At 36.5% G+C, this 24,183-nt stretch overlaps 1 protein-coding gene across 1 annotated transcript in view; it reads left to right on the forward strand.

Moving 5' to 3' along the window:
* The window catches only part of FIG4 (FIG4 phosphoinositide 5-phosphatase), a 131,317-nt gene that overhangs the window by 41,163 nt on the left and 65,971 nt on the right, over positions 1 to 24,183 (forward strand). The window contains exons 11-16 of the mRNA XM_049771169.1: positions 4,161 to 4,294; positions 5,763 to 5,879; positions 8,405 to 8,450; positions 9,109 to 9,257; positions 11,455 to 11,621; positions 20,406 to 20,544. Coding sequence (XP_049627126.1) covers positions 4,161 to 4,294; positions 5,763 to 5,879; positions 8,405 to 8,450; positions 9,109 to 9,257; positions 11,455 to 11,621; positions 20,406 to 20,544 — 752 coding nt within the window. The remainder of the gene's footprint in view (positions 1 to 4,160; positions 4,295 to 5,762; positions 5,880 to 8,404; positions 8,451 to 9,108; positions 9,258 to 11,454; positions 11,622 to 20,405; positions 20,545 to 24,183) is intronic.

Below are 24,183 nucleotides of genomic sequence, written 5' to 3' on the forward strand. Positions count from 1 at the left end.
AAAAATTAAAATTAAAAAGCTCTAAGTGAAAACCTCTTGAACACATTTCTGGTACATGTTTAAGAAAACAGACATACTAACATAGAAATAATTTGTTGCTAAAGTACTAAATTGCAGTTTATCATTATAATAAAAATATTGATCTAAAGTAGTGAATATTCTCTTCTTTTATAGATTTTTCATGGTGAGTTTGCAAGATGTGGTTAAATGGAGTACCAACTGCAATTTTCTACAGTGATAGAGAATTATAGGAAATCATTCTGTATTTAAATATGTAGATTGAAATAACATTTAATACACCTGCGTGATTGTAAAGTGCTCTTGCTAAGAGTTCTCAAATGTGCGTTTAGTTTTGAATACCTGCCAGTAACTTTTATAAATTATACTTGTTTATTCTTATGTTGTCATAAGAATCCTAGTAATAACTGGAGATTACCAAGAGAATCACTTGGATATTAAGTCGTAGTTTTATGAATTGGAAAACATTTTCAAAGGTTTGACCTTATTTTGTTTAGAAGATAAAAGAATTTGTTCAGTTGGAGAAAGATTTTATTACTTGATGATGAAAGAGTCCTAGAATGTATGGGTGCACAGAATGATTGTAAGGTGTATTCCCTTTATTATTCTACCTCCATATAAATTTCTAAAGTGAAATCATCCTTTAAAATATCTTTGTCCTTTATCCTGTATTGTATGCTTCTTCTACCCCAAAATAGCTGTAGAAATTTGAGGTTTTATTTATTTTTTTTGTTTTGCCTTTTTCTTTTCTTTTTTTTTCTTTTTTTCCACATCCAAGGATGCTCAGAGCTTACTCCTGGCTCTGCACTTAGAGATCACTCCTGGTGTGTGTAGTCAGGGACCAAATCTGGGTTGGCCGAATCCAAGGCAAACACTCTATCTGCTATACTATTACTCCAGTCCAGCAGTTTGAGGCTTTCCTTGACAAACACTGGCAGCATGCCACATGCCATCAGTATTGCTACTATGGAAATAGATTGGAATAAGGCATATTTACTTAGTAGAGGGTTTTAATCTGTAGACCAGGGGTCTCAAATTCACGGCTCGCGGGCCGTTTGCGGCCCTCCGTACAACATTTGTGGCCCGCTGGCCTTCAAATATCACAGTACAATCGCAATAAAATCGCAATAAAAATTGCATTAGTAAGAAAAAAAACGCATTAAACATTCGCATACCCCGAGCAGTTCTGTTCAGGGTAGGCAAATGTTTAATGCGATTTTTTGCTTACTAATGCGATTTTTTATTGCGAATATTCGGTAAGCGAATAATCTTGAATACTTTGCGCCTAGCGCAGACGTCATTTCCACTGCTCCTGCCCGCTGTTCCTTTTTTTTTTTTTTTTGTGAAATCCTTTATGTGGCCCTGCCTCACCCCAACTTTGCCTCCTGTGGCCCCCAGGTAAATTGAGTTTGAGACCCCTGCTGTAGACTATGGATGGCCATCAGTGCATCTCTACCCTTTGAAATGATCTACAGTGTCATAAAATTTTCATTTGGTTGTTAAAATTTTTCTCAAATTCTGAATGAGTTAAATAAGCAAAAGGAACTTTCATTCACTGTTGGTAGGAATTCTGTCTAGTCCAACCTTTCTGGAACACAATATGGATATTCCTCAAAAAAACTGGAAATTGAGCTCCCATTTGATCCAGCAATACCACTACTAGAGATATATCTTAGAAACACAAAAACACAATACAAAATGTCCTCTGCTTGCTTAGGTTCATTGCAATGCTATTTACAATAGCCATCTGAAAACAATCCAGGTGTCCGACAGCAGATGAATGCCTAAGGAAAGTAGTACATCTATTCGATGGAATACTATGCAGCTGTCAGAAAAAAATGAAATCATAAAATTAACCTCCATATGGATAGGCATAGAGATTTCATGCTGAGTGAAATGATTCAGAGGGAGAGAGACAGGCACAAAATAGTCCCACTTATCTGTGGGATTTATGAAAAATAAAAGATAGTATGGTAAGAATACCCAGAGAAAATAGAGAAGAGGGCCAAAAGGACCAGCCCAATATATGAAGCTTACCACAAAGAGTGGTGAGTGCAGTTAGAGAAATAACTTTACCAGCAAATACCATGACAATGAGAGAGAGAGAGAGAGAGAGAGAGAGAGAGAGAGAGAGATAAAATTGCTGTCCTGAAGACAGGTAGGGGTTGGGGGGAGGGAAATGGAAAACATTGATGGTGGGAAAAAGTTACACTGGTGAAGGGTGGTGTTATTTTGATAACTGAAACACAACTATGAACATTTTTATAACACGATGCTTAAAAGATATGATTTATTATCTAAAAAAGAATGATTTAAAAAATCAAAGAAACACAGGCAAAAAATCCTAACACATACACTTTAGACAGATGTATAATAGATTCTTTACATGGAGACAGTCCAATAAGTTGACTGAATTACCTTTCTATCTCAGACAATATCATATTTAAACATAAATATTTAAAAGCATTTTTGTTTCCCTGGTTAATTTGATAACTACTATATCTGGTGAAAAATTTAGGCTAAATAAATTTTCATTCCCAACTGATTTAATGCTGCTCTTAATTAATTCTTATCTAGTTTGTTCATCTCATTTACTCATCTGTGTAAAATAGATATCTTTTTGTTTTTGTTTGATTACTACAATGGTTATTTAATTAAATTCATTGAAATTGGGAGTAATCATCATGATTGGAAACAGCTTAGACATTATTTTGATACAGGCAATAATGCCTCAAAACATGACACTATCATGATTGCTGAATTAACTGTTTTGTATATATGTGAAGTCTTAATTAATATAATAATAAAGATATATAAGTGTTAAAAATACTTAATGTATTTGTGTGTCAGATGCTGTCATTAGAAATGGTCATATTCAGACCTTACATTCATGCTATAGGGGAGACACAGCCACTCACTTCATAGATGAAGAAATGAAGGCCTAGGTGAAATCCAGAACCTTTCCATGAGGCCAGTGAGTCAGCACTGTAGCTGCGCAGTTGTGCAGTAATGCAGTAGCCACTCTTAAATAAGAGACTATATATGAGGACAGCGAGATAGCACAGCAGTAGGGCATTTGCTTTGCACACGTCCAACCCAGGACGAACCTGGGTTTGATTCCTGTCATCCCAGGAGCGATTTCTGAGTGCAAACTAGGAGTGAACCCTGAGTGTCGCTGGGTATGGCCCCAAAACAAAACAAAAAGAATGTAATATCTAAAGATCAGTTGACAGAGAGTCAGAGTTCAGATCATGATGCCTTTATTTGGGGGGGAGAGAGGGCACAACCGGTGATGCTCAGGGGTTACTCTTGGATATGCGCTCAGAAATCGCTCCTGGCTTGGGGGACCATATGGGACGCCGGGGATCAAACCGAGGTCCGTCCTGGGTAGCCATGTGCATCCAGGGTCAGCCACGTGCAAGGCAAACGCCCTACCGCTGCACTATCACTCCAGCCTCTCATGATGCCTTTTAACTTCAATTTGTTCTTTCAGTCCTAGTGTGGAAGGAAAAGTGCCTGCTTTGACTACCACATGAGAACTATGAAAATGCTCTTTATTAGGGTAGTTTGGGGATTTTTCCAATCCAGGACCAGTTGATTCCAGTGTATCCTTCGACTGGCTGGAGTAGGGTACCCTTTTTCTAGAGTAGGAAAGATGTAAAGGTTGAGTAGAGAGTAGCAGGAAGAAGTCTGATCTCTTTACAAAGCTCATTATTTCCTGATTTAGTTTTTCAAGGACATATTTTTTGAATTTGTATTCTTTTCATTTTTTTCAATTTAAGAAGGGATTAGTCCTTTCTTTTCTTTTTTTTTTTTTTGTGGTTTTTGGGTCACACCCGGCAGTGCTCAGGGGTTACTCCTGGCTCCATGCTCAGAAATTGCTCCTGGCAGGCACGGGGGACCATATGGGACGCTGGGATTCGAACCGATGACCTCTTGCATGAAAGGCAAACGCCTTACCTCCATGCTATCTCTCCAGCCCCTGGGATTAGTCCTTTCTTAAGGTCAAATGTTACCATATTAAAATCTGTTCCTCAAACTTAAGATGATTATAACACTTCAAATCTCTCTCTCTCTCTCTCTCTCTCTCTCTCTCTCTCTCTCTCTCTCTCTCTCTCTCTCTCGCTCTCTTTTTGCTTAAGGAGCGAGAGAAAAGAAAGCATGAGAGAATTCTGAGTGAAGAGCTTGTAGCTGCTGTGACCTATCTCAATCAGTTTTTGCCTCCCGAGCACACTATTGTTTATATTCCGTGGGATATGGCCAAGTACACTAAAAGGTAATAGTTACATGTCTGGTTTCAAGATTCTCCTTTGCTTATAATGTGAAATGTGGAAGTTGATTCTCTGGTAAATTATATGCTGCTTTTACAGGGCTATTTGATGCTAGGACAGAGGGAGGACATATTTTGAGTACTGAAGTTAAATGACCAGACTCTTTTTTGCCCTCTTTATACAGTCATAGATTTCAGTCATTTGTCTAATTATTTTAGAACTTCTCTACTACTTTTCCTTAGCTTTTCTTTTTCTTCACCTTTATTCAATCTCCTATTTAATCACTTTGGTAGACAGTACGTTTAAATAGTCTCTAAACAAGCCTGCAGGAATTCCTGACTATGCACAATAAAGCCAGTATCCTTTAATGAACTGCCAGGGGCCCATTTCTTGCTAGTTGGTTCCACAATGTAACACCTTTTTCTTTATTCCAAAGTTAGTTTCCCCCAGCATTGCAGCTAAGGTCTCATTCTGGAGCTTCTTACTTGATTCTTTTCCACTTCTCATTTACATTTCAGGATCATATTCAGAGCTTATTTATCCAAGGAACTTTCTTTCATAAAATGTGCATTGTCATTTTGTTTATTCACTATGCTTTGCACAATTTTATTTTAAAGTCTCACTTTATTTTTTTTAAATAAAAAGTTACTATTTTGTTTTGTACTTCATTTTAGGTAACTAACTTGATTACTTATGCTTCTCCCTTCCTCCTCTCTCTCCTCTTTTCTCCTCCTCACCCCTCTCATTCTTCCTTATTTTTTTCTTTCCACACCTAGCAGTGCTCTGGGCCTATTCATGGCTCTGTGCTTAGGGAACAGTCCTGGTGCATCTTGGGAGACTATAAAGCATATGCCGTACCCACTGTATTATCTCTTCAACCCTAACTTGGTGGTTTTCAACTACTGGTCTGCAGGCATGAAATGTAGGCATCTTAATCATTGATCTAACAGTTATTAGTTAGTTATAAGTTATTAATAACTTTACCAGTATTAATCCTCAGGTATGAAAAGGTTAGAAACTACTGAGCTAGTACACAAACATACAAATGCACTCCATAGATGTACTATTTCCCCTAGGGTAGGACTGATTTCAGATAGTACTACCTTTCACATTAGTTTATTTTCCTGTGTTTTTTTCCTGCCATTAATACTGTGCACTGTGTTCTTTTCATAGTCATTTTATGAATTCATATTTACTTGACTGACTTAACAATTGAGAGGTAAGAGGTTGTATGAAAATCTCTTACCAGGATGTAATGTATATTCCCAAATTAGGACTTGCCAGTGGTTGATAATAAATTACAGGTTATTCATGTTTGTTTAGACTGAATCTTGTTAGTTACCAGGTCCAGACCTAGAGTTTAAAAAATTAAGACCCTATTGTCTAGACTTTTTTTTTTGCCTAATTATAAGCTTAAATATGTATTAAAATTTGGGTTCTTCTTATGCTTCTCATTTTTCTTCCTCTCCTTAGCAAGCTGTGCAATGTTCTTGATCGACTAAATGTGATTGCTGAAAGTGTGGTGAAGAAAACAGGTTTCTTTGTAAACCGCCCTGATGCCTACTGCAGCATTTTGCGACCAGATGAAAAGTATGTATGAAGTTTAAGAACTTCAAGCAGGGGCCGGGCGGTGGCGCTGGAGGTAAGGTGCCTGCCTTGCCTGCGCTAACCTAGGACAGACCGCGGTTCGATCCCCCGGCGTCCCATATGGTCCCCCAAGAAGCCAGGAGCAACTTCTGAGCGCATAGCCAGGAGTAACCCCTGAGCGTCACAGGGTGTGGCCCAAAAACCAAAAAAAAAAAAAAAAAAAAAAAAAAAAAAGAACTTCAAGCAACAGCTTACCACTTGTGGATGAAAATATTCTAAATATGAGTAACTAGTTTGTACTCATTATAGCAAAGACAGACTTGTTCCTTTGGGAATGTAAACTGCTCAGGTAATGACAGTGGTTTACGGTGGCCATAGGAGTCTCAGGTGGTTATGGACCTTCAGGAAAGCTGTGGCATCTTTATCTCTTATTACATGGAATAAGCATCTAAAATAGTGATATAAAGAAAAATTGCACTGGATTTTATTTTTCCACTTTAAAGAGACATAGACATATTTTTTCACATAGGCTGAACATAGACTAACATTTTTATGAAAGTAATAATTATTGTATTATAGCTGTTTGCTCACTAATGATCTTTCTTTATTGGTACTTTATTTCTTATTCAAATTAAAGATTCATGCATTATTTACCTTGTTGAAAGACAATATTACATATTACCAGCATTTTATTATCTCTTAGCATGATTCACTATAATTGTGAACAAACATACAATGAGTAATTACTAACCAAGTATTAGTGTGTGTGTGTGTGTGTGTGTGTGTGTGTGTGTTTGGAAGTAATCCTTTTGTTATTGTTTGTATTTGATAGAGTATGAATTTTAGAATATCTATGAATATCTCCAGGTAACTTCTCACAGCTCAGGGATTTACTAAGATTCCTCTAAGAACAAAGCATTTGCTGTGCTCTCAGCTTCAATTAAAGCAGAATTAGAAAAGAGGAAAGGCATAAGGGGCAAAGTCAGGAGAAAATTAGGTGCAAGTTTCTAGAGTTCTCTCCCAGATGAGCCCAACGAAATCATGCAAAATTCTCCAATCTGTCATAGTGACAGTATGTATGAAATTTTGCCAAGCAGAGAGCATTTTAGAATCTCAACACCAGGATTTTTTATTGGAGGCTGATCATTGTAACTCACTTCTGCCAGGCACATGCCCAAATTCTAGTTTCCCTAGAGGGAAGAACATATTCAACAAAATCATCTTGTTTTACAAACAGTTTAGGCTCAGTGAAGCCTCTCTAATCTGTTCTGGGAGTGATGGATGCCAAGTTCTGAATACCAGTCAAGGGCCAGAAATATAGTATTGGGGTTACAAAACTCTTGCCTTACATGCAAGACCTTGGTTGATCTTGGTTCATTCTGCAGTGTCACAGATGATCACTGAGCAAAAAGTTAGGAATAACTCCTGAACACTACCAGGTGTGGTTAAAAAAGAAAACAAAACACAAAAAGCAAATATCCAACAGACAGCTTTGCAAACAATCTTACTAAGATCAGTAATCAGGCCTACTGTGCTGAATTCTTTTTGTATTTACCTTTTTAAAATAAGTAAAGTATTTTAAATAATTAATATAAAACATTAATATCATTATACAAATATCCTCATGCATTTCTTTGCATGAGAGAGTTTATAGCATGAAATACTCTTGTTTGTTTCATTTTTGAGTCACATCTGGCGGTGCTCGGGGGTTACTCTTGACTTTGCACGCACTCAGAAATTACTCCTTGCAGACTCGGAGGATCATATGGGATGTTGGGGATCTAACCCACGTTGTCCATGTGCTGTCTGGCTTCTGTGCTATCAGTCTGGCCCCACATGGAGCACTCTTAAGAAAACCTGCAAAAACAGCAAAAGCTGAGGCCCGAGAGATAGCATGGAGGTAGGGTACTTGCCTTGTGTGCAGAAGGACGGTGGTTTGTATCCCAGCATCCCATATGGTCCCCTATGCCTGCCAGGGGCGATTTCTGAGTGTAGATCCAGGAGTAACCCCTGAGTGCTGCCAGGTGTGACCCTAAAGCCAAAAAAATAAAAAATAAAAATAAAAAAATAAAACAAACAAAAAACCCAACAAAATCAATGTAGTAAAATTCCATGAATCAAAGCTGGAGAAGGCAATGAATGCTGACTTTAAGTGGGGAACAATTGCTATGGAAGATTCTATTGGAGAGATGCTTTACAATTATTAATTGTATGCCTTGTGACTAAACAAGAAGTTAAAGCAAGATGTTTTGGTTGAAGTATGAGATAAAGTGATAGAGAGTGGAATATTGGGTCAGATTTAGGTCTTCTTTTCTGGACTCCTTTTGAGGAAAGCATGGACGTTTTCTACCTTGGTTCTTCTTTTTATTACCTAAAAGAATAGAAGTAAGCTGAATCAACCAATTTTTCATGTATATTCAACTCCCTGTTGCTTTTATTCTGTCAGTCTTAATCAAACTGGTAAAAAAAAATGTAGGTTATGCTATTTATAAGTTTTTCTCTTTAAAAGAGTAAATTTTTCAACACAGGTGGAATGAACTTGGCGGATATATGATTCCCACTGGCCGGCTGCAGGTATAAACATGGATTTTAATGTTTTACAAGATTTGTTTTCATAGTGTCTATATGAATTGTTTGAAAGCAACTATACAGTAAGGTGAGAGTAAAAGTAAAGTAAGTTTTAATCCAAAACTATCAATAATTTAATCATTTTAAAGCCATACTGCAGATATTTAACTCATAAAAAACATGCAACTGAAATAATAACAATTCATTGTTGATTTTTTTCTTTTATATTAACTTTGATTAGTGGAAGTAGAACCATAAACAGAACTGTGAAAAGTCTAAGTTAGCATGATTTAGGAAAATATCTAGATATAGTCACTATATATATAGGTGATGCTCAATAAATGATATGGCCACAACTACAGAATATTTGTTTTTTAAACTAAAGGGGGAAAAACACACATTTGCAAATGGTGTTTGTTTTTTCTTGTTAAATGGTAGTAGAATTTTCAATGTTGTAGTAGTGATATTAAATGAGCACAAAATCACTTTATAGAATTTAAAAAATATATCTATGTTCAAGACTAATACCCAGTCTACAGCCTTTCTTGTCCTTTTCCCCTTATACCTCTTCTCTTCCTCCCTTTCTTTTGAAGAAGAAATATGAAGTAATATGGAATTTTTGTGGTGACTGGTTAATGTTGAAATTTAATGATTTTATCTCTAGACTGGAGTTCTTCGAACCAACTGTGTGGACTGTTTGGATCGCACCAATACAGCACAGTTTATGGTGGGAAAATGTGCTCTGGCTTATCAACTGTATTCCTTGGGGTTGATTGATAAACCGAATCTTCAGTTTGATACAGATGCAGTCAGGTGAGCCTTCTTTTCTACCTTTTACATACTACTAGTAGAAAATAAACGTTCTCAAAAATGACCTTTATGAAGGTTTTTGCATTTTTGTCCTTTCAATATAGTGTTGCTAAGAGATATTAAAATATTTTGTAAAAAACATTTTTGTGAAAGATTTCCATATTTTATATTTTGTTTCCTTATATTACATTGTGTTGTTTGTATTATTTTCATTTATTTTTTTGTTTGACTTATTAATAAAAAACTGTGTTGTTTAGATAAATCTAAAGTACTTAAACTGGATTTAAAAAAGGGGGTTGGAAATATAGTATGGAGGGTAGGGTGTTTGCCTTCACATGGCTGATCCAGGTTCAATTTTCAGCATCCCATATGGTTCCCCAAGCACTGCTAGAAGTAATTTCTGAGTATAAAGCCAAGAGTTACCCCTGATCATCACTGGATGTGTCCCCTCCAAAACAAACAAACCCCACTAAATCTATACTACATGAAAAAAGTGTATTTTCAGGATTAGAGTGATTGTACAGAAGATAGGATGCTTGCCTTGCATGCAGCTGGCCTAGGTTAAATTCCTTGCATTCCATGTGGCTCTAGAGCCCTTATAGGAGTGATCCTAGACTACAGAGCCCTGAGCCTTACCAGGTGTCATCCAAAAGCAAAATATAAAATAAAATAAAATAATACACTTTCATACATTTCCAACAAAAAAGTTTAGACTTGAAATAATGGTTCATTTTTAGAGAGTAGTGTTTCCTCTCTGTTCATTAGATCTATGAGGCATCGAAATACTATTTTTTGAAAATATAATTCTATTGTTTATTGTGTTATTTCTCATTTGACACATGTAAGTCTTCAATTTACTGATGGTCAGACGATCCAGAGATACAGCTGCACATCAAGTCTCTGCAAAGCACCTGAGGATACACAGATTTCAAAATTGTGCATATTTATTTTCTTTTTCTTTTTACTTTTATTTTTTTGGAGCCACTTCCAGTGGTGCTTTATTGGCTTTGCTCTTGATGGGCTGTGGTGCTGGGGACAGGATCTAGGTCATCTGTGTACAAGGCAAATTCCTTACCCTCTCTCTTATCTCTCTATCCCCAAAGCTGAACATATTTCTAATAAAGGATATGGTCTATCTGACTATAATAAGAGTTTGTCATGGTCGTTCAAAGCAAATATAAATTCTTTTTTGGAAGCAAATTGATCTGGTAAGATACAGAAAGTTGGAGTCTTTTAATATGGTTAGAAAACCAACTTGTTTTGTCATTGCTGGGTTTGATTTTTGGTGCCTTCAAACACTAAAAAGTGTCTTCTATGATTTAATTATATAAAATATAATACATTAGCATTTATCCTCAAGTATTTAAAGAAAATACTTGGTCAACCAGATGTGGTTCAATGCAGAGACCCAAGGTTGTGTGCTGCTTGGGCTTTGTGATGCTAGAAATTATCCATGCCACCCTTTAGTACCAGAATAGGGAATGACCCAGGGCCATGCTCAGAGGTGCTCTAGAACTTCCAGATCTGGCACTCTATGATACTTGGAATGCAAGATACAGGATGCAAGGGATTGGTAATATGCATGGAATGCTCCTTAACCCCTGCATGATTTCTGTACTCTCAGAGGAATTCTTGCAGAGAAAGTCTGGATTTGAATCAGTAATTCAAATTATAAGCAAATTTATACTAATAAATTTAGGATAAATAATAAATATATATATGGTTTTATCAAAAGTATTTACTAGTACTTTATAATGTGAGGTTTTAACTGCAAAGATTTAATTCCACTGCCTCTCAGGGGCCAGTCAAAGAGACACAGTGACAGCCAGCACATTGGAAAATGGCAGACTTATGGCCAAAAAGCAGCCATTTTCTCTGCACAGTCATGGTAGCAGTTGTACAGAAAAAGAAAAACAACAGGGAAGCATGTGTGCAGGAAGAGTAGGCCCCAGACTGGTACCAGGGACATCAAGAAATTAAGTTGGGGCTAACCTTCAGAGGCACGCATCTGGTATTGCTATCTATAGAGGTCTGCTTAAGGTTTCCATCCTCCTTTCCTGTGGGACCAGGTAAAGAGGACAGTCCAGCATTTTCAACCTTACTTTTCAGGCACGTTTTCTGGTTTCTAATATTGAATTCAGCTCTTTGTTTCTTTGGACTGATTTTAAGATTTTCTTTCTTTCTTTTTCTTTTTGCTTAGATTATTTGAGGAACTTTATGAAGATCATGGGGACACTCTTTCTCTTCAATATGGTGGTTCTCAACTTGTTCATCGTGTGAAAACTTACAGAAAGATAGCACCTTGGACTCAACACTCAAAAGACATTATGCAGACACTCTCAAGATATTATAGCAATGCTTTTTCAGGTAATTATGGGATAATAATAGGCTGCCTGGGCTCAATCTGATGTATATATTTCCTTCTCATTCATCTTCTCTTTTAAGCAATGTGGCAAAGTAAAATAGAGATAAAATATTAAAAGAAATTTTATTTATTTTTATTTTTTTATTTTTGTCACACCCAGCATCATTCAGGGGTTCCTCCTGGCTCTATGGTCAGAAATCGCTCCTGGTAGGCTCGGGGACCATATGGGACTCTGGGATTCGAACTGATGACCTTCTGCATGAAAGGCAAACGCCTTACCCTCCATACTATCTCTCTGGCCCCAAAAGAAAATTTTAAATTAAATGCTCTATCACATAGAAAGTACTCAGTAAATATTTATTTAGTTAGTGGGTGAATGAACTTTTTGTATTTTAAATGGGGGCATGTTTTGTTACCCATAATTAAAACTTTTATATAATGTGAACTATTTTGATTCCTTGACTCCTGTGTCTGTATTTTTGTTTGGAATACACAAATGCATTTGTTTGAGAATGTTAAATCATTTTTAAAGTGGGCCTCAGTAGGCCTGATAATTGACTAAAAAATGTAAATATCATTGGGTTATTTTGTAAATATCATTGTTTTTTTTTAAAAAAAAATACCAGCTAGAACTAAACAGTAATAGTAAATTATGCTCTTTTCCTCTGTTGTGATTTGCAAATATGAAAAGTAACAGATTGTTTAAATGGCACTTTTCTTGCCTCTTTTCCAATGAAATTTTCCAATGTAGTAGATAGCACAGACTAGAATGATAGAGACAAATTCTCATGCATAGATTTACAAAGAAAGTGCTTAGTAATCAGTTCAATGAATTTTAAACATTGGAACTAGATGAAGGGGTAAAGAAATTTATATTATATGGAGAAGAAATATAGGTAAGAAATTCATTTAAGTGAAGTGTTACTTACCTGGTAATTCCTGTTTTAAACATTAATAGCACTTTGAGCTTGTTCTTATGTCCTGATATTGGAAGCATCCTGGGTTTAGGCTTTAGATGCTGTGCAGCAAAGGTGAACTAGAGGGAGTAAAGGTTTTGCTATTCTAGGAATGTCTACCTTCTTCATGTGATGTGAGCATGATTGGTTGACTAATTATAGGCTTCATGTAAGAGGGTTCTGGCATAGTGTTGATCTAAGTTCTGGGACTTAGCAGAGGGAGTTTGGCAGTAGAAACCAGAAGGTGACCATTGGAATTCCTGAGGAAGTTGCAAGAAATTTCTTGATGAGAAAAGATGCAAGCAGATGAGAATGGATGTCAAAAAGCATCTATTTTCAGTATTTTCCCACCCCAGAGAAAATGCAAAGCCAGCTTGCATTGCTACTGTTCAAGTGCATTAGTTTTCTATGCTGTGTAACAAGCTACAAAAAATTTTAGAGCTCAAAGAACTTATTAGCTCATGATTTCTGTAATCAGAAGCCCATGCACAACATAGCTGAGCTTTTGGAATTTGTCCAATAAAGCTGCAGTCAAGATGTCATCCAGAGTACGGGCTCATCTGGATGCCCAATGAGGTTTCCTTCTCCTGTATTGTTACTGGAATTCAATTCCTTGGAGTTCCTTGTGGTTCTAGGACTCAAGGAATCTTCTCTCTCATCAGCAAGCATTGAATCTGCTTTATTTATGGTGCCAACAAACATTCATCTCAGTCACGGCTGTCAGTCAGTACTTTGTAATTAGTGATCTTGATTTTTGCACAGACCAAATGACAGAGGGTCTTCTGATTTCATTTCACCATCAGGTGATAAGGTAGGGCAATCTGCCCTTAGATCAAGATTGTTGCTGTTTCTTTGTCATCTGGGTGTTATATGAACCTACCCTGGTTCAAGTTAGTGCCAGAGTGGTATTAGGGCCTCCCCCAGTGGGAACTTTGGTTCCTGGTACTGGTGCAGGGAACTGTGTCAGTTCTAAGATTGAAATCCAGGGTTCAGGGTTGGATGGTCGATGTCTGATCACATGAGGTCTAAGTTGAGTCTCCATGACAAATGTAGAACATTTATTTCTAAAAGCATTCTCTCTGGCTGTGTTTCTTTGGTAAAGAAGAAGCCAAGAGCTTCTATAACAAAATATCACTAGTTAGTTTAAACAGCATAACTTTGTAACTGTAAATCATGGTAATTTAATTAAAGATGTGTTATTAAATAAAAGAAATATTTAAAACACCAAATTTCCTGTGCATCTGAAAAAGACACAGCATATTTGTGTTCTCACTGGCCTAGAGATGAAAATCCAAGGTCCAGATGCCCACAGGGCAAGGAGTTGAAGAATGAACATGAACATACCAATAACATAGCAGTTGTCTTAGCTTCATGTTTCACTTGTGATCCTTGACTTGCTGCTACTGCCTTTATGTATCTTCCTTTGATGTAGCATGGCCTTCCCATGTCTGTATCATTGTGACACTCCTGTGTATTTCTCTTTGCTGATAAGCACACTACTCAGATTGGGTTTATGGTCCACCTTAGTTTGATTATACCTGCCAAGTCTCTATTTCCAAATATGGTCATAGTAATAGGTATCAGGAATTTAAATTTCAATACCTTTTGTTTGGTGGTGGTGAGGCAATGATACAATTTATCCTTTAACAAATATTTAGGCCATATGTTAGAGTATGTATCTACTGGGTGTATTGCTATGGAACAGTTTTTAAATTCCCCTTCTGGCCAAGGGCATTCACTCTTGTCCTTTTTGTCTTTGGCCCAGTGAAGCAAGTTGCTATTAAGATTTAAGGCCTGAGTAATGTGTTTCAGACCACAGAAAATGAGAGTGTAGCTGAACCCGATTAAAGAAAGGCATATTCCTAGGAGATGGGAGATGGTATTCAGAAAACTGAATGCTCATAATAGGAAGACAAAGCACAGCCATGCACACAGCTACAGCTAGCAGAGGAACTCTCAGGCAAGAATCTCTTTATGAATGATGAGCCTAAAACAGAATATTTGAGAAACATAGTCTACTGGGTATAAAACTTATTTTTAAATTACAATGGATATTACATAATGATTATTTTTTTAAAACTCTCCATTTCATAAAAGTTCACAAGATAACTCTAGAATGTTCTTCTCTAGTTAATGCCTTTGGAGTAATCAGGAAGATAATGGAAATTATAGTGTTGGTTTTTATAGAGAGATTGATATTTTCTTATCTTTCATTAAACTGTCCTTTGTTTTGTTTTTGGGCTACCCCTGATGTCAGAGATTACTCCATCTCTGTTTTGGAGGATGGCTCCAAGTGGGTTTGAGGACCATATGGGGTGCCAGGGATAGAACCAAGGTCAACTGCACTGGAAGTCAAATGCCCTACCCCACGAACCATCTTGAAATCTCATCCATTAGCATACTCTAAAGTCTAAGAGCTACAGTTGGGTTTTCTAACAGACTATTTACGATGCAGCTGAAGAATGTCAACAGGTAAGTGATAGGTGCCTGAACTCTCCAAAATAATGCAAGTGACTTCCAAAGACCATCGTTCTAACTGGGAGCTTTAAACCAGTGAATAAGCTAGTTAGCTAAAGCAGAAAAAAGACCGTTGAAAAAATGGTTTTATTCTTATAGCACTTAAAATAACACTACTTATTGAAAACTCAATCTGCTCTAAAACCAAAGTGGCTAGAGAAAATGATAACTCTCAGCTTAAACTGATTGCAGTTCTCTAAAGTATACTCAAACAGTGAACAATGCATGATCTGGTATTCCAATTCTGCAACTCTTCTAAATCACACTTCATAGTGTCTTCTTTCATCAAGAGCTCCATCTTGGCTGATGCTCTTGCGTTCCACTTCATGGACAAAGCAAGTCCCTGAGAGTGATGCCCTTGTTTTCTTTCATCCAGTGCAGGGCCTTCCCTTGTCTGCACTATAGTTTCATCTCATTTCCTGTAACAGTGTTTGGACTGTCCTGACCCCCTCTCCAACAGTCCCCTCTCTGTGCTCTGGATACCACTTGGCCTACTTTCTAGTCTAACTAGATGTTCTTTCTATTCATGACCATTTTTTCCTCTCTTTCCACAGCATCATTCTATCAACACAAAGCCACACCTTTTTTTCTTACCTTTCCTTCTGTCCTTAATCTCATTCCTCTTTCCTATTATTGCACTATTCCTGTATTCATCTACACCAGCCAGCCCACCCAATTATCCCATATCTGTTTTCTTCCCATGTCCTCTGCTGTCCAGGTATTCTTACCAATGTATCTTCTCTCACCAAATATTTGTTAGATTATATCATGAACCTGTTGGTCAAAACCCCACATTATCCAATCCAAGGGTCACTTTTTTGCCTTCTAAGTTTCTTACCCTTCCAGAAAGTTTGCCTACACTCTCCTGAAATTCAACTTATTGACTTCATCTGTATTGTTTCTCAACCCTCTTCTAGATACTGCTTTAAAAAATTACCTTTGAGGTGGCTTTTAAATATCATGCATTTGACACTCAAATTTATATCTCTCTAACTTAGACATTAGACTTGTGCCCTCAAATCTGCTGCCTCCTGAGTGGTGATGGTAGTTTTCAATAGATGCTAAAAGAAGCTGCTGCAAAGTGGATCAACACTGCATTCTTCTCTCATTTCACCATTTCCATTGTCAGAATGTGGGCATGCAATTACTGTGTGTATATATACATATACATATATACACATATATACACTGTATATAATTTTCTTCTCTTCTAAAGAGAAACTCTTAACTATGTCTTTAGCTATTTCTCTCCCTGTTTTTTTTCCCTCTCCTACCTCAGCACTCTTAATTTCAATTTAGAAACCAAGGACTTATCCTCCAGATTTTATTTTCCTCCTCCTCTCTCCCAATGCTCTGTGATAGCAAATCTTTTGACTCTAAGTATGACTCAAATCCTGCTGTTTCTACTCCAATATTGATGACAGTTGCCTCTTATCTGAAGCACTGCAGAATCTCCTGATACATCTTCCTGCTTCCCTTCTTGTTTTCCCCAGTAGCCAGAGTTATCTTTTCAAAGTTTAAATAAGATCACATCTCTCCCTTCTTTAACATCTCCCAGTTAAAATAAGACATCTCATCATGGTTAATAAGACCCTGTGTGGTGCAACCCCATTTGACTTAAATACTATTCTCTGCCCTCTCCTCTGCCACTGTCTTCCCAGGCCACCTTTCTATTCCTCATTCTGGAGTCTGCTTTTTTTGTCCTGCTTGAATATAACCCTCTTCATCTCTACAGTTCAAAACGTGCCTTCCTCACATAATTTTGCTTCTACCTCTTCTAAATCCCTAATCTGAGTATCTCTCAACTCTGTCACCAGTCTCCTACTACTGTGTTCTGTGTTCCTCAAAGACTTACATATTTTTTTATTTTTATTGAGATCATTGTGAATTACAAGTCTTTCATAGTTGTATTTCAGGCAGATAGTGACAGTGAACTAGGGCCATTCCCACTACCCATCTTGACCCCCTCGACCATAGTTCTCCTCATTTATCCCATACCTTCACCTTTAGCCCCCCGGTCTACTAGTATAACAAGTTCATTTTGTGTTTAGCTTGTTACAGTTTGGGAAAGACCTACATCTTTGAAGGTTCTATGTAATTGTTTGTTTTCATGGATGTCTATTTTTAGACTGTGGTTGTAGACCTGTAAGAGCCATTTTGTCTTATACCTTGTATCTCTCAGGAGGATCTATTCTCAGTTTAATAGGTAGAAAATAGTATCTGTCTTTAATTTACATGTGTTTGATAGTAACATTGAATTTTTGCATGGTCATTGTAGTTGTTAACGGAGATGTTTCTCTAACTGTGCTCACCACTCTCACAAATGGGCCTGGATTTTGTTTTTTTGGAAGACTTTATTACCATTTTTATTTCCTCAGTAGTGATGGATCTGTTAAAATATGCTAAATCATCTTAGTTCCACATTTAGAAAATTTAAAAGTCCAAAATGTATCAATTTCTTCCAGGTTCTCTTGTTTTGTGGCATAGAGTTTCTCAAAGTAGTCTCTGATTATCCTTTGAAATGTCTTAGTATCTCTAGTAATCATCCCTTTTGATTTCTAATTCAGTTTATTAGTTTCTCTACCTTTCTTTGTGAGTTTGGCTAGTGGTTTATTGATCTTGTTTATTATTTCAAAGAACCAACTCTTGCTTACATTGTTCTCCTAGACTTTTTTTGGATTTGAAATTTTTTCATTTCTGCTTTAAACTTTATTATATCCTTCATTCTACCTATTTTTGGTTCATTTTATTGATCAATTACCAATTTTAGAAGTTGTGCCATTAAAGTTTTATGTTGCCCCTTTTCCCTCCTGATGAGTGCTTGCAAAGCTATAAATTTTCCTTTTTAGATGCGTCCTACAAATTCTGATAATTTATGTCTTCTCATTTGTTTCCAGGATCTTTTGGTTTTCTCTTTGATTTCATCTCTGACCCACTGGTTGTTCAGTAGTGAGTTGTTTAGTTTCAAGGTGTTATAATTTTTCCTCTCTGTGTTTATTATTCACTTCTAATTTCAGCGCCTTTAGATTTGAGACAATGGTTTGTACAATTTATATCCTTTTTATTTTATGGAGGTATATTTTATGCTTTAGCAATTGATTTATTTTAGAGGATGACCCATGTGCATTGGAGAAGAATGTGTATCCAGTTTTGGGGGGATAGAGAGCTATATATATATATATATATATTAATTATAAAACTGCATCTCTGACTAAGATTACTTAGGGCTCACTTTATAGTCTGAGTTTACTATATAATTGCAAATATCAAATATATTTCAAATTATAACAATAGCAGTACATCCAAGAAACCTTTGCTAGGGCCCTTTGAGTGAATATTCTTTTTGAGGGGAGAAGCACACACCAATGGTGCTCAGGACTTAACTACTGGCTAGTGTTCACTCTTAATGGCTCAGGTTATACCGTATGGGATGCCAGGTATTGAGCCTGGGTCAACTGTGTACAAGGCAAGCACCCTTCCACTCTACTAGTCCCAGAATATCCTTTATGTGTTTTTCTTACATCTTATGAGATCATTCTTTATAATACTTACTGAAAATTGAAGGAAGCAGCTATTAGGTTTAAATGATGAAATAACTCCTTTACAAGCATGATTGAAAGTAGAAAGCTTCTCCACATAATATTAGGATATTTCGAGATACTGAATGGTATGAATTATTAAGTGCTATTAAGGCTATTCAGGAAGCATAATGTAATTACAATAAGAGTAGTATGTTTACTTTTGTATTGTAGAGAGAGTGCATACTAGGGAGGTAATTCCTGTATCATTTGATGCTTAATGATTTCATCAACAAAAGGCAAAAGTTCCCTGAATAGTTATGTCCTTTATATATATTACATTTAGCCTGAAAGGTAGGAGCTATTTAAATGGAATGTTTCCTGCCAAACTACTCATAACTGGAATTCATTTATTGCTTTTGCTGAAATGACCACATAGCCCAATGAGAGCAATGCCACTGATTTCAGGTATGTTTGTATTCATGGTAACAGTTGGAAGATAATGATTTGATAATATTATTTCATCTCAAAACCAGTCATTTTATGGTGCTATCATTTTTAGCTCAATGCTCATTGACAAAAGGTGCTTATTATTGGGAGTGAGATGCCCACCACAAACTTGAACACACAGGACTTACAGGCAAGAATGGAAAGGAATTAGTGAGAGGGAAGAATGAAAACTGTGAACAAAGAGAGAACAAAAAATGAAAAGAATGATTTGGGAATACATTTCAGGGTTTATCATTATTTCTCCCTAACTGTAATTAGGACAAGGAAGAGAAAATGCAACATAGTCAGCTTTGTTAGCTTGCAGTATATTTTCAAAAGGCAATTTCTGTGTGATTGGATGATGAGAAAGAGGTTACTAGCCCTGAGCCCACTCTGTCTTCATGATCAAACACAAAAGGGAATGGACCAGGCCCATGCTGAGGACCATAGAGCCCATTGCAATCATTGCCTTGTCAAAGAAATGAACAGTGTCTTGATAGAATGAAAAGTGGAAACTACATGTGTATATGAAAATTGGTTGTTTTATTTGTCTCTGTTGTTTGTGCTTGCATTTGCAGTAAAATAAAAATGTGTTTGTTTCAGTTGAACTGATAAGGATGTGTATTATACCCAAAATTAATTCCAATTATCATGACAATTTTAAAGTAGTTTTATGCATCTCAAAATTTAAGAAGCAGGGGTTTCAGAGATAGTACTCTGGGCAAGACTCTCCTTATGCATGTGGCTGCCTGAAGTTTAATCCCTGGCATTTAATCCCTGGCTACTTTGAGCACTGCCAGGACTGATACCTGATTTTAGAGCCAATATACTCAAAAATATATTTTAAGAAGCAGTGTTATATTTACTTCCCTTTTGAATATGAGAGACATAGGGCAAGTACATTTTTCTTTTCTTTTTCTTTTTCTTTTTCTTTTTTTTTTTTTTGAGGGGTACACAACCAATGATGCTCAGGCATTAGAGTTATTCTTGACTCTGTGCTGAGGAATTACTCTTGTTAGTGCTCAAGGACCATATGGGATACCAAGGATTGAACCCAGGTCTGTTGCTTGCAAGGCAAGTACCCTACCTGATGTACTATTTTTCTGGCCCCAAAAGGAAATATTTTGAAGCAAGATTTTTATCTAACTCAAACTCTTGGTTACTGCTTTTGGTTTTGTGCATGTATATATATGCTAATATTTTCAAGATGCATCCTGTGAAATTAGTTGTATCCTCCTGAGAAAGCATTCTCCCCCATTGTATATATCAACAATTAATTTCATAACATGCATGTTTTGGATTTTAGATGCTGACAGACAAGACTCCATCAATCTCTTCCTAGGAGTATTCCATCCCACCGAAGGAAAACCTCATCTCTGGGAACTCCCAACTGACTTTTATTTACATCATAAAAATACTATGAGGCTTCTCACAACAAGAAGGAGGTATATTTTTTTTCAGTTTATGTTAGATTTGATATTATTTTGAAATGCACTTGGGAAAAAAAAACTCTAAATAACCACATAGACTGATGTAGTTCGTCTTAACTAAAAAGTTCATTGTGAAGAATTGAGAAAGTTTGATGTGTTAGTTGTTCAGGAACACTGTTGTTAGCACATGTTTTGTATAAAGTTTCAGAATTTCATCATGGAAGGTTATTTGTAACTTCACTAAAACAACACATCACAACTTTTTACCATCCCATCACCATATTTCTAGGAACCATTTTTAAAGGCTTCCTACCAACTTCAGCAAGATTTAAGGGGATGGGATCAGAAGAGATTACAGTAATTAGAGTGAGTTTCTAGCCCGAGGCCTGACACCACACAGTTTCCTGAGTATTGCTGAAATGGGTCTGGTGTCTCCAGTCTGCACAGCCTAATCAGAGCCACATTTTCTGGCCTTTGCATTGAACTGCTGGCCCAGTTAGCCAAGAATCATTAGTGGAGTCACCTGACCTCCTAAGCACCCTTGTTGGGAATCATCCCACAGTTCCTAAGAAAAGGCTTAAGAAGTGAATTCTTGTTTTTCAAGGAGGCATCGATGCAGAATGACTTTGGAATTACAGTTTTCTTTCTCCAGGAGCACAACCAATTCCCAGGGAAACTGATAAAGAAGGAAACAGGCACAACGACCCTAGTGGCAGATACCATAGTATTTCCTCACCCACTCTCAATATCTTTCTAGAGTCTGTCACTAAAACAGTTCATTTTTATAGTCTTAAATTGGATTTCCAAGAAGTGGATTGTTCATTTGAGGTGTTTAAACAGGAGTTTCTAAAATGGGAACCTCAAGGTTGATATGAATTGGAATCTCTGGGGTTTTATTATACTCATTATTTATTCTCTCTAAGCCTCATTTGCTCTGTCTAAAGAGCACAATTCACAGTCATTGTGAGGATATAAGGAAAAAGCGTCTTAATGTTTTTGTTTATTTTTCTGCGAGAAGCTCTCCCAGCAGTGTTAGGGGCTATCAGGGCTAAATCCGGTGATGTATATATCATCCTGTGCATGTCAAATATGTACTCTAGCCCCTTGAGCTATCTCTCCACCCCTCTCATTAGTGTTTTTGTTTGTTTGTTTATTTGGTTGGTTTTAGTTTGAGGTCCATACCTGGTGTGCTCACTTATTCCTGGCTCTGGGCTGAGGCAGCACTGCTCCTAGTAGGGTGTGTGGGACCAAATGGATATTGATGATCCAACTTGGGTCAGCCAAATTGAAGATAAGTACCCTATTATTTCTCTGGCCCTCTTTAGTGTTTTTAATTAAGAAGTCATGTGCTAATATGATCAATATTGTCATAGAAGTAAAATTTCCTCCATAATGATGTTCCAAGCCTGCTTCATTTAAAGGTCAAGTTTTCCCACTCTGCCCTTCTCTTGTAGCCTCAGTTGAATAGAGTCCTAATTTTGTGGACATATGCTTCTCAAGCACTGCCATTATTATGGCTAGTCTGTGCTATTTTCTTGTTAAGATCACGAACAAAGACAGATTAACAAGGGCTGATGTTAGAGCTGTCACTAGATCTTTTGTTACTTTGGGAATACTTAAAATGTATCAGAGTTCATAAGTTTCTCAGGTTTGTTCTTAAAAGTTCATCTTATTGGAATGATCAACTTAGTACTTGAGCTTACTTTACCTGTAAATTTACTATTTACTGCTATCTTTTATATTAAATGTAATATAAATAAGTGGTTACTTTTGTAATTTTCACTGAGCAGCAAAATAATGTGAGCTAGTTATATTTATTTGAGAAGAGATTTCTTTGGGAAGTATATTTGCTATAGGTAAGTGGGATTGATTTTATGAGATTTTATATCACTTTAAAGAATTAGGTTATTAAGGTATCACTTGGGAACAATAAATAACATTCTCTTATTGCAAAAGTGAACTGGTATTGGACAACTCTTAAGTTAAATCTTTTCTTAACCTTAAGTTATACAACTGAAGCAAACAATACTAAGGTTTGGTAGTTTATATGTAGAAATAAAGAAAACTGCTCTTATATTCTCTTTGTTTTTCAAAAAAGAAAATAATAATAGATAATATCTATTGATTGAGAGTATTCAACTAATTAAATTAAGAATTAATTAATTTAAATTAATGATAAATAGACAGGCTACAAGCCTGTCTCTGAAAATAGCATAGTGATTTAATATAAAAGATAAGATGGCCTGTTCAGTTGATTTAATCTTCTAGTTTGGGTTTTTATTTTCCTTCCAGAATATCAAAATTCCAAAAATGGTTTCATAGTATGATACATTGTATGATACATTGATGTTGCTCATAATTAGTACTTATACAGGCTTTTAACTAAATGCCATTGTATTGTTTTGATCTTTCCAGTACCATTCTCCTATGCTAGTTATTTTCTTAAAAGGCAAATCAATGTTATTCAAGGAAGAACTGAACTGTTTAACCAGAAGCAGTACTAGGGTACTGCCTTAGTCCTCTAGAATTTAGTAGAGCCAAATAGGAATCTGCAAGTTTGCGACCTTAGCCCCAATTACTTGCCTTCTAGATATCTAGTTTTCTCACCTCTAAGATGAAGGTAACTATGCAAATCTCAGAGAGTTATTTTGAGGACTTAATGAGAAAATATATGGGAAAGTCTTAGTACTAAGGCTGACCCAGAATGAAGCAGCCAACTTTGGAGAGACTGACAACCTTCACTTAGCACTTGCATATTCATAACAAGCCATTTAACAGATGGAACATTGTTACTATCTGCAGCAGTCAAATGGGGTTAATTCTAGTATGTAACTTGGTAGTTTTTATAAAACCCAGATGAGATCATATCAATGATGAGCAAATACAAAGTCTAAAAGACATTAGTATTACCTTTCTCAGTAAAGTTTACATCCTTTGGGCATAAATATTTTTTAATATTTAAATATGAAGTTACGCATTCAAAAAAAATCTCTCCTCACATCTTTTTTTTGGGGGGGGGTTGGGGCCACACCCATTTGATGCTCAGGGGTTACTCCTGGCTATGCACTCAGAAGTTGCTCCTGGCTTGGGGGGACCATATGGGACGCCGGGGGATCGAACTGCGGTCCATCCTACGCAGGCGCTTGCAAGGCAGACACCTTACCTCTAGCGCCACCTTCCCAGTCCCTCTCCTCACATCTTAAGTAGCCCTACCTTCTTCCTCTGTTCCTTTTAATCATTGTGGTTTCACATCTCTTACATTCACAATATTCCTGTAAGCCTTCTAAACAATGCCAATGTCCATTATATCATTATTTGGACCCATATTATTTTAGTAAGATAATATGAGGCAGGAGAGAGAAGATTCAATCATTCAATAATTCGAGAATGCAGACTTCTTTAGAGGAGAGAAAATCAAAGGTTCCTCAGTAAAGTTATAAAAAGGAATTATGAAATTACATACTCAAAGTTGAGAAATGGGTGACCCCTAATTTTTTAATTAGATTATAATGAGTTTTGTAGGATTACAGTGCAATAAAATAGTTGGGAGTCAACTTCTTCAACGGATATTTGGATTGCTAGAGACCCAGTAATAAAGTTCAATGCAAATTGTGCCAATTAATGAGAGACCTTGGGGACATTCCTCTTATCCTC

The sequence above is a fragment of the Suncus etruscus genome, chromosome 4, assembly GCF_024139225.1.
Source record: "Suncus etruscus isolate mSunEtr1 chromosome 4, mSunEtr1.pri.cur, whole genome shotgun sequence".
NCBI lineage: Eukaryota > Metazoa > Chordata > Mammalia > Eulipotyphla > Soricidae > Suncus > Suncus etruscus.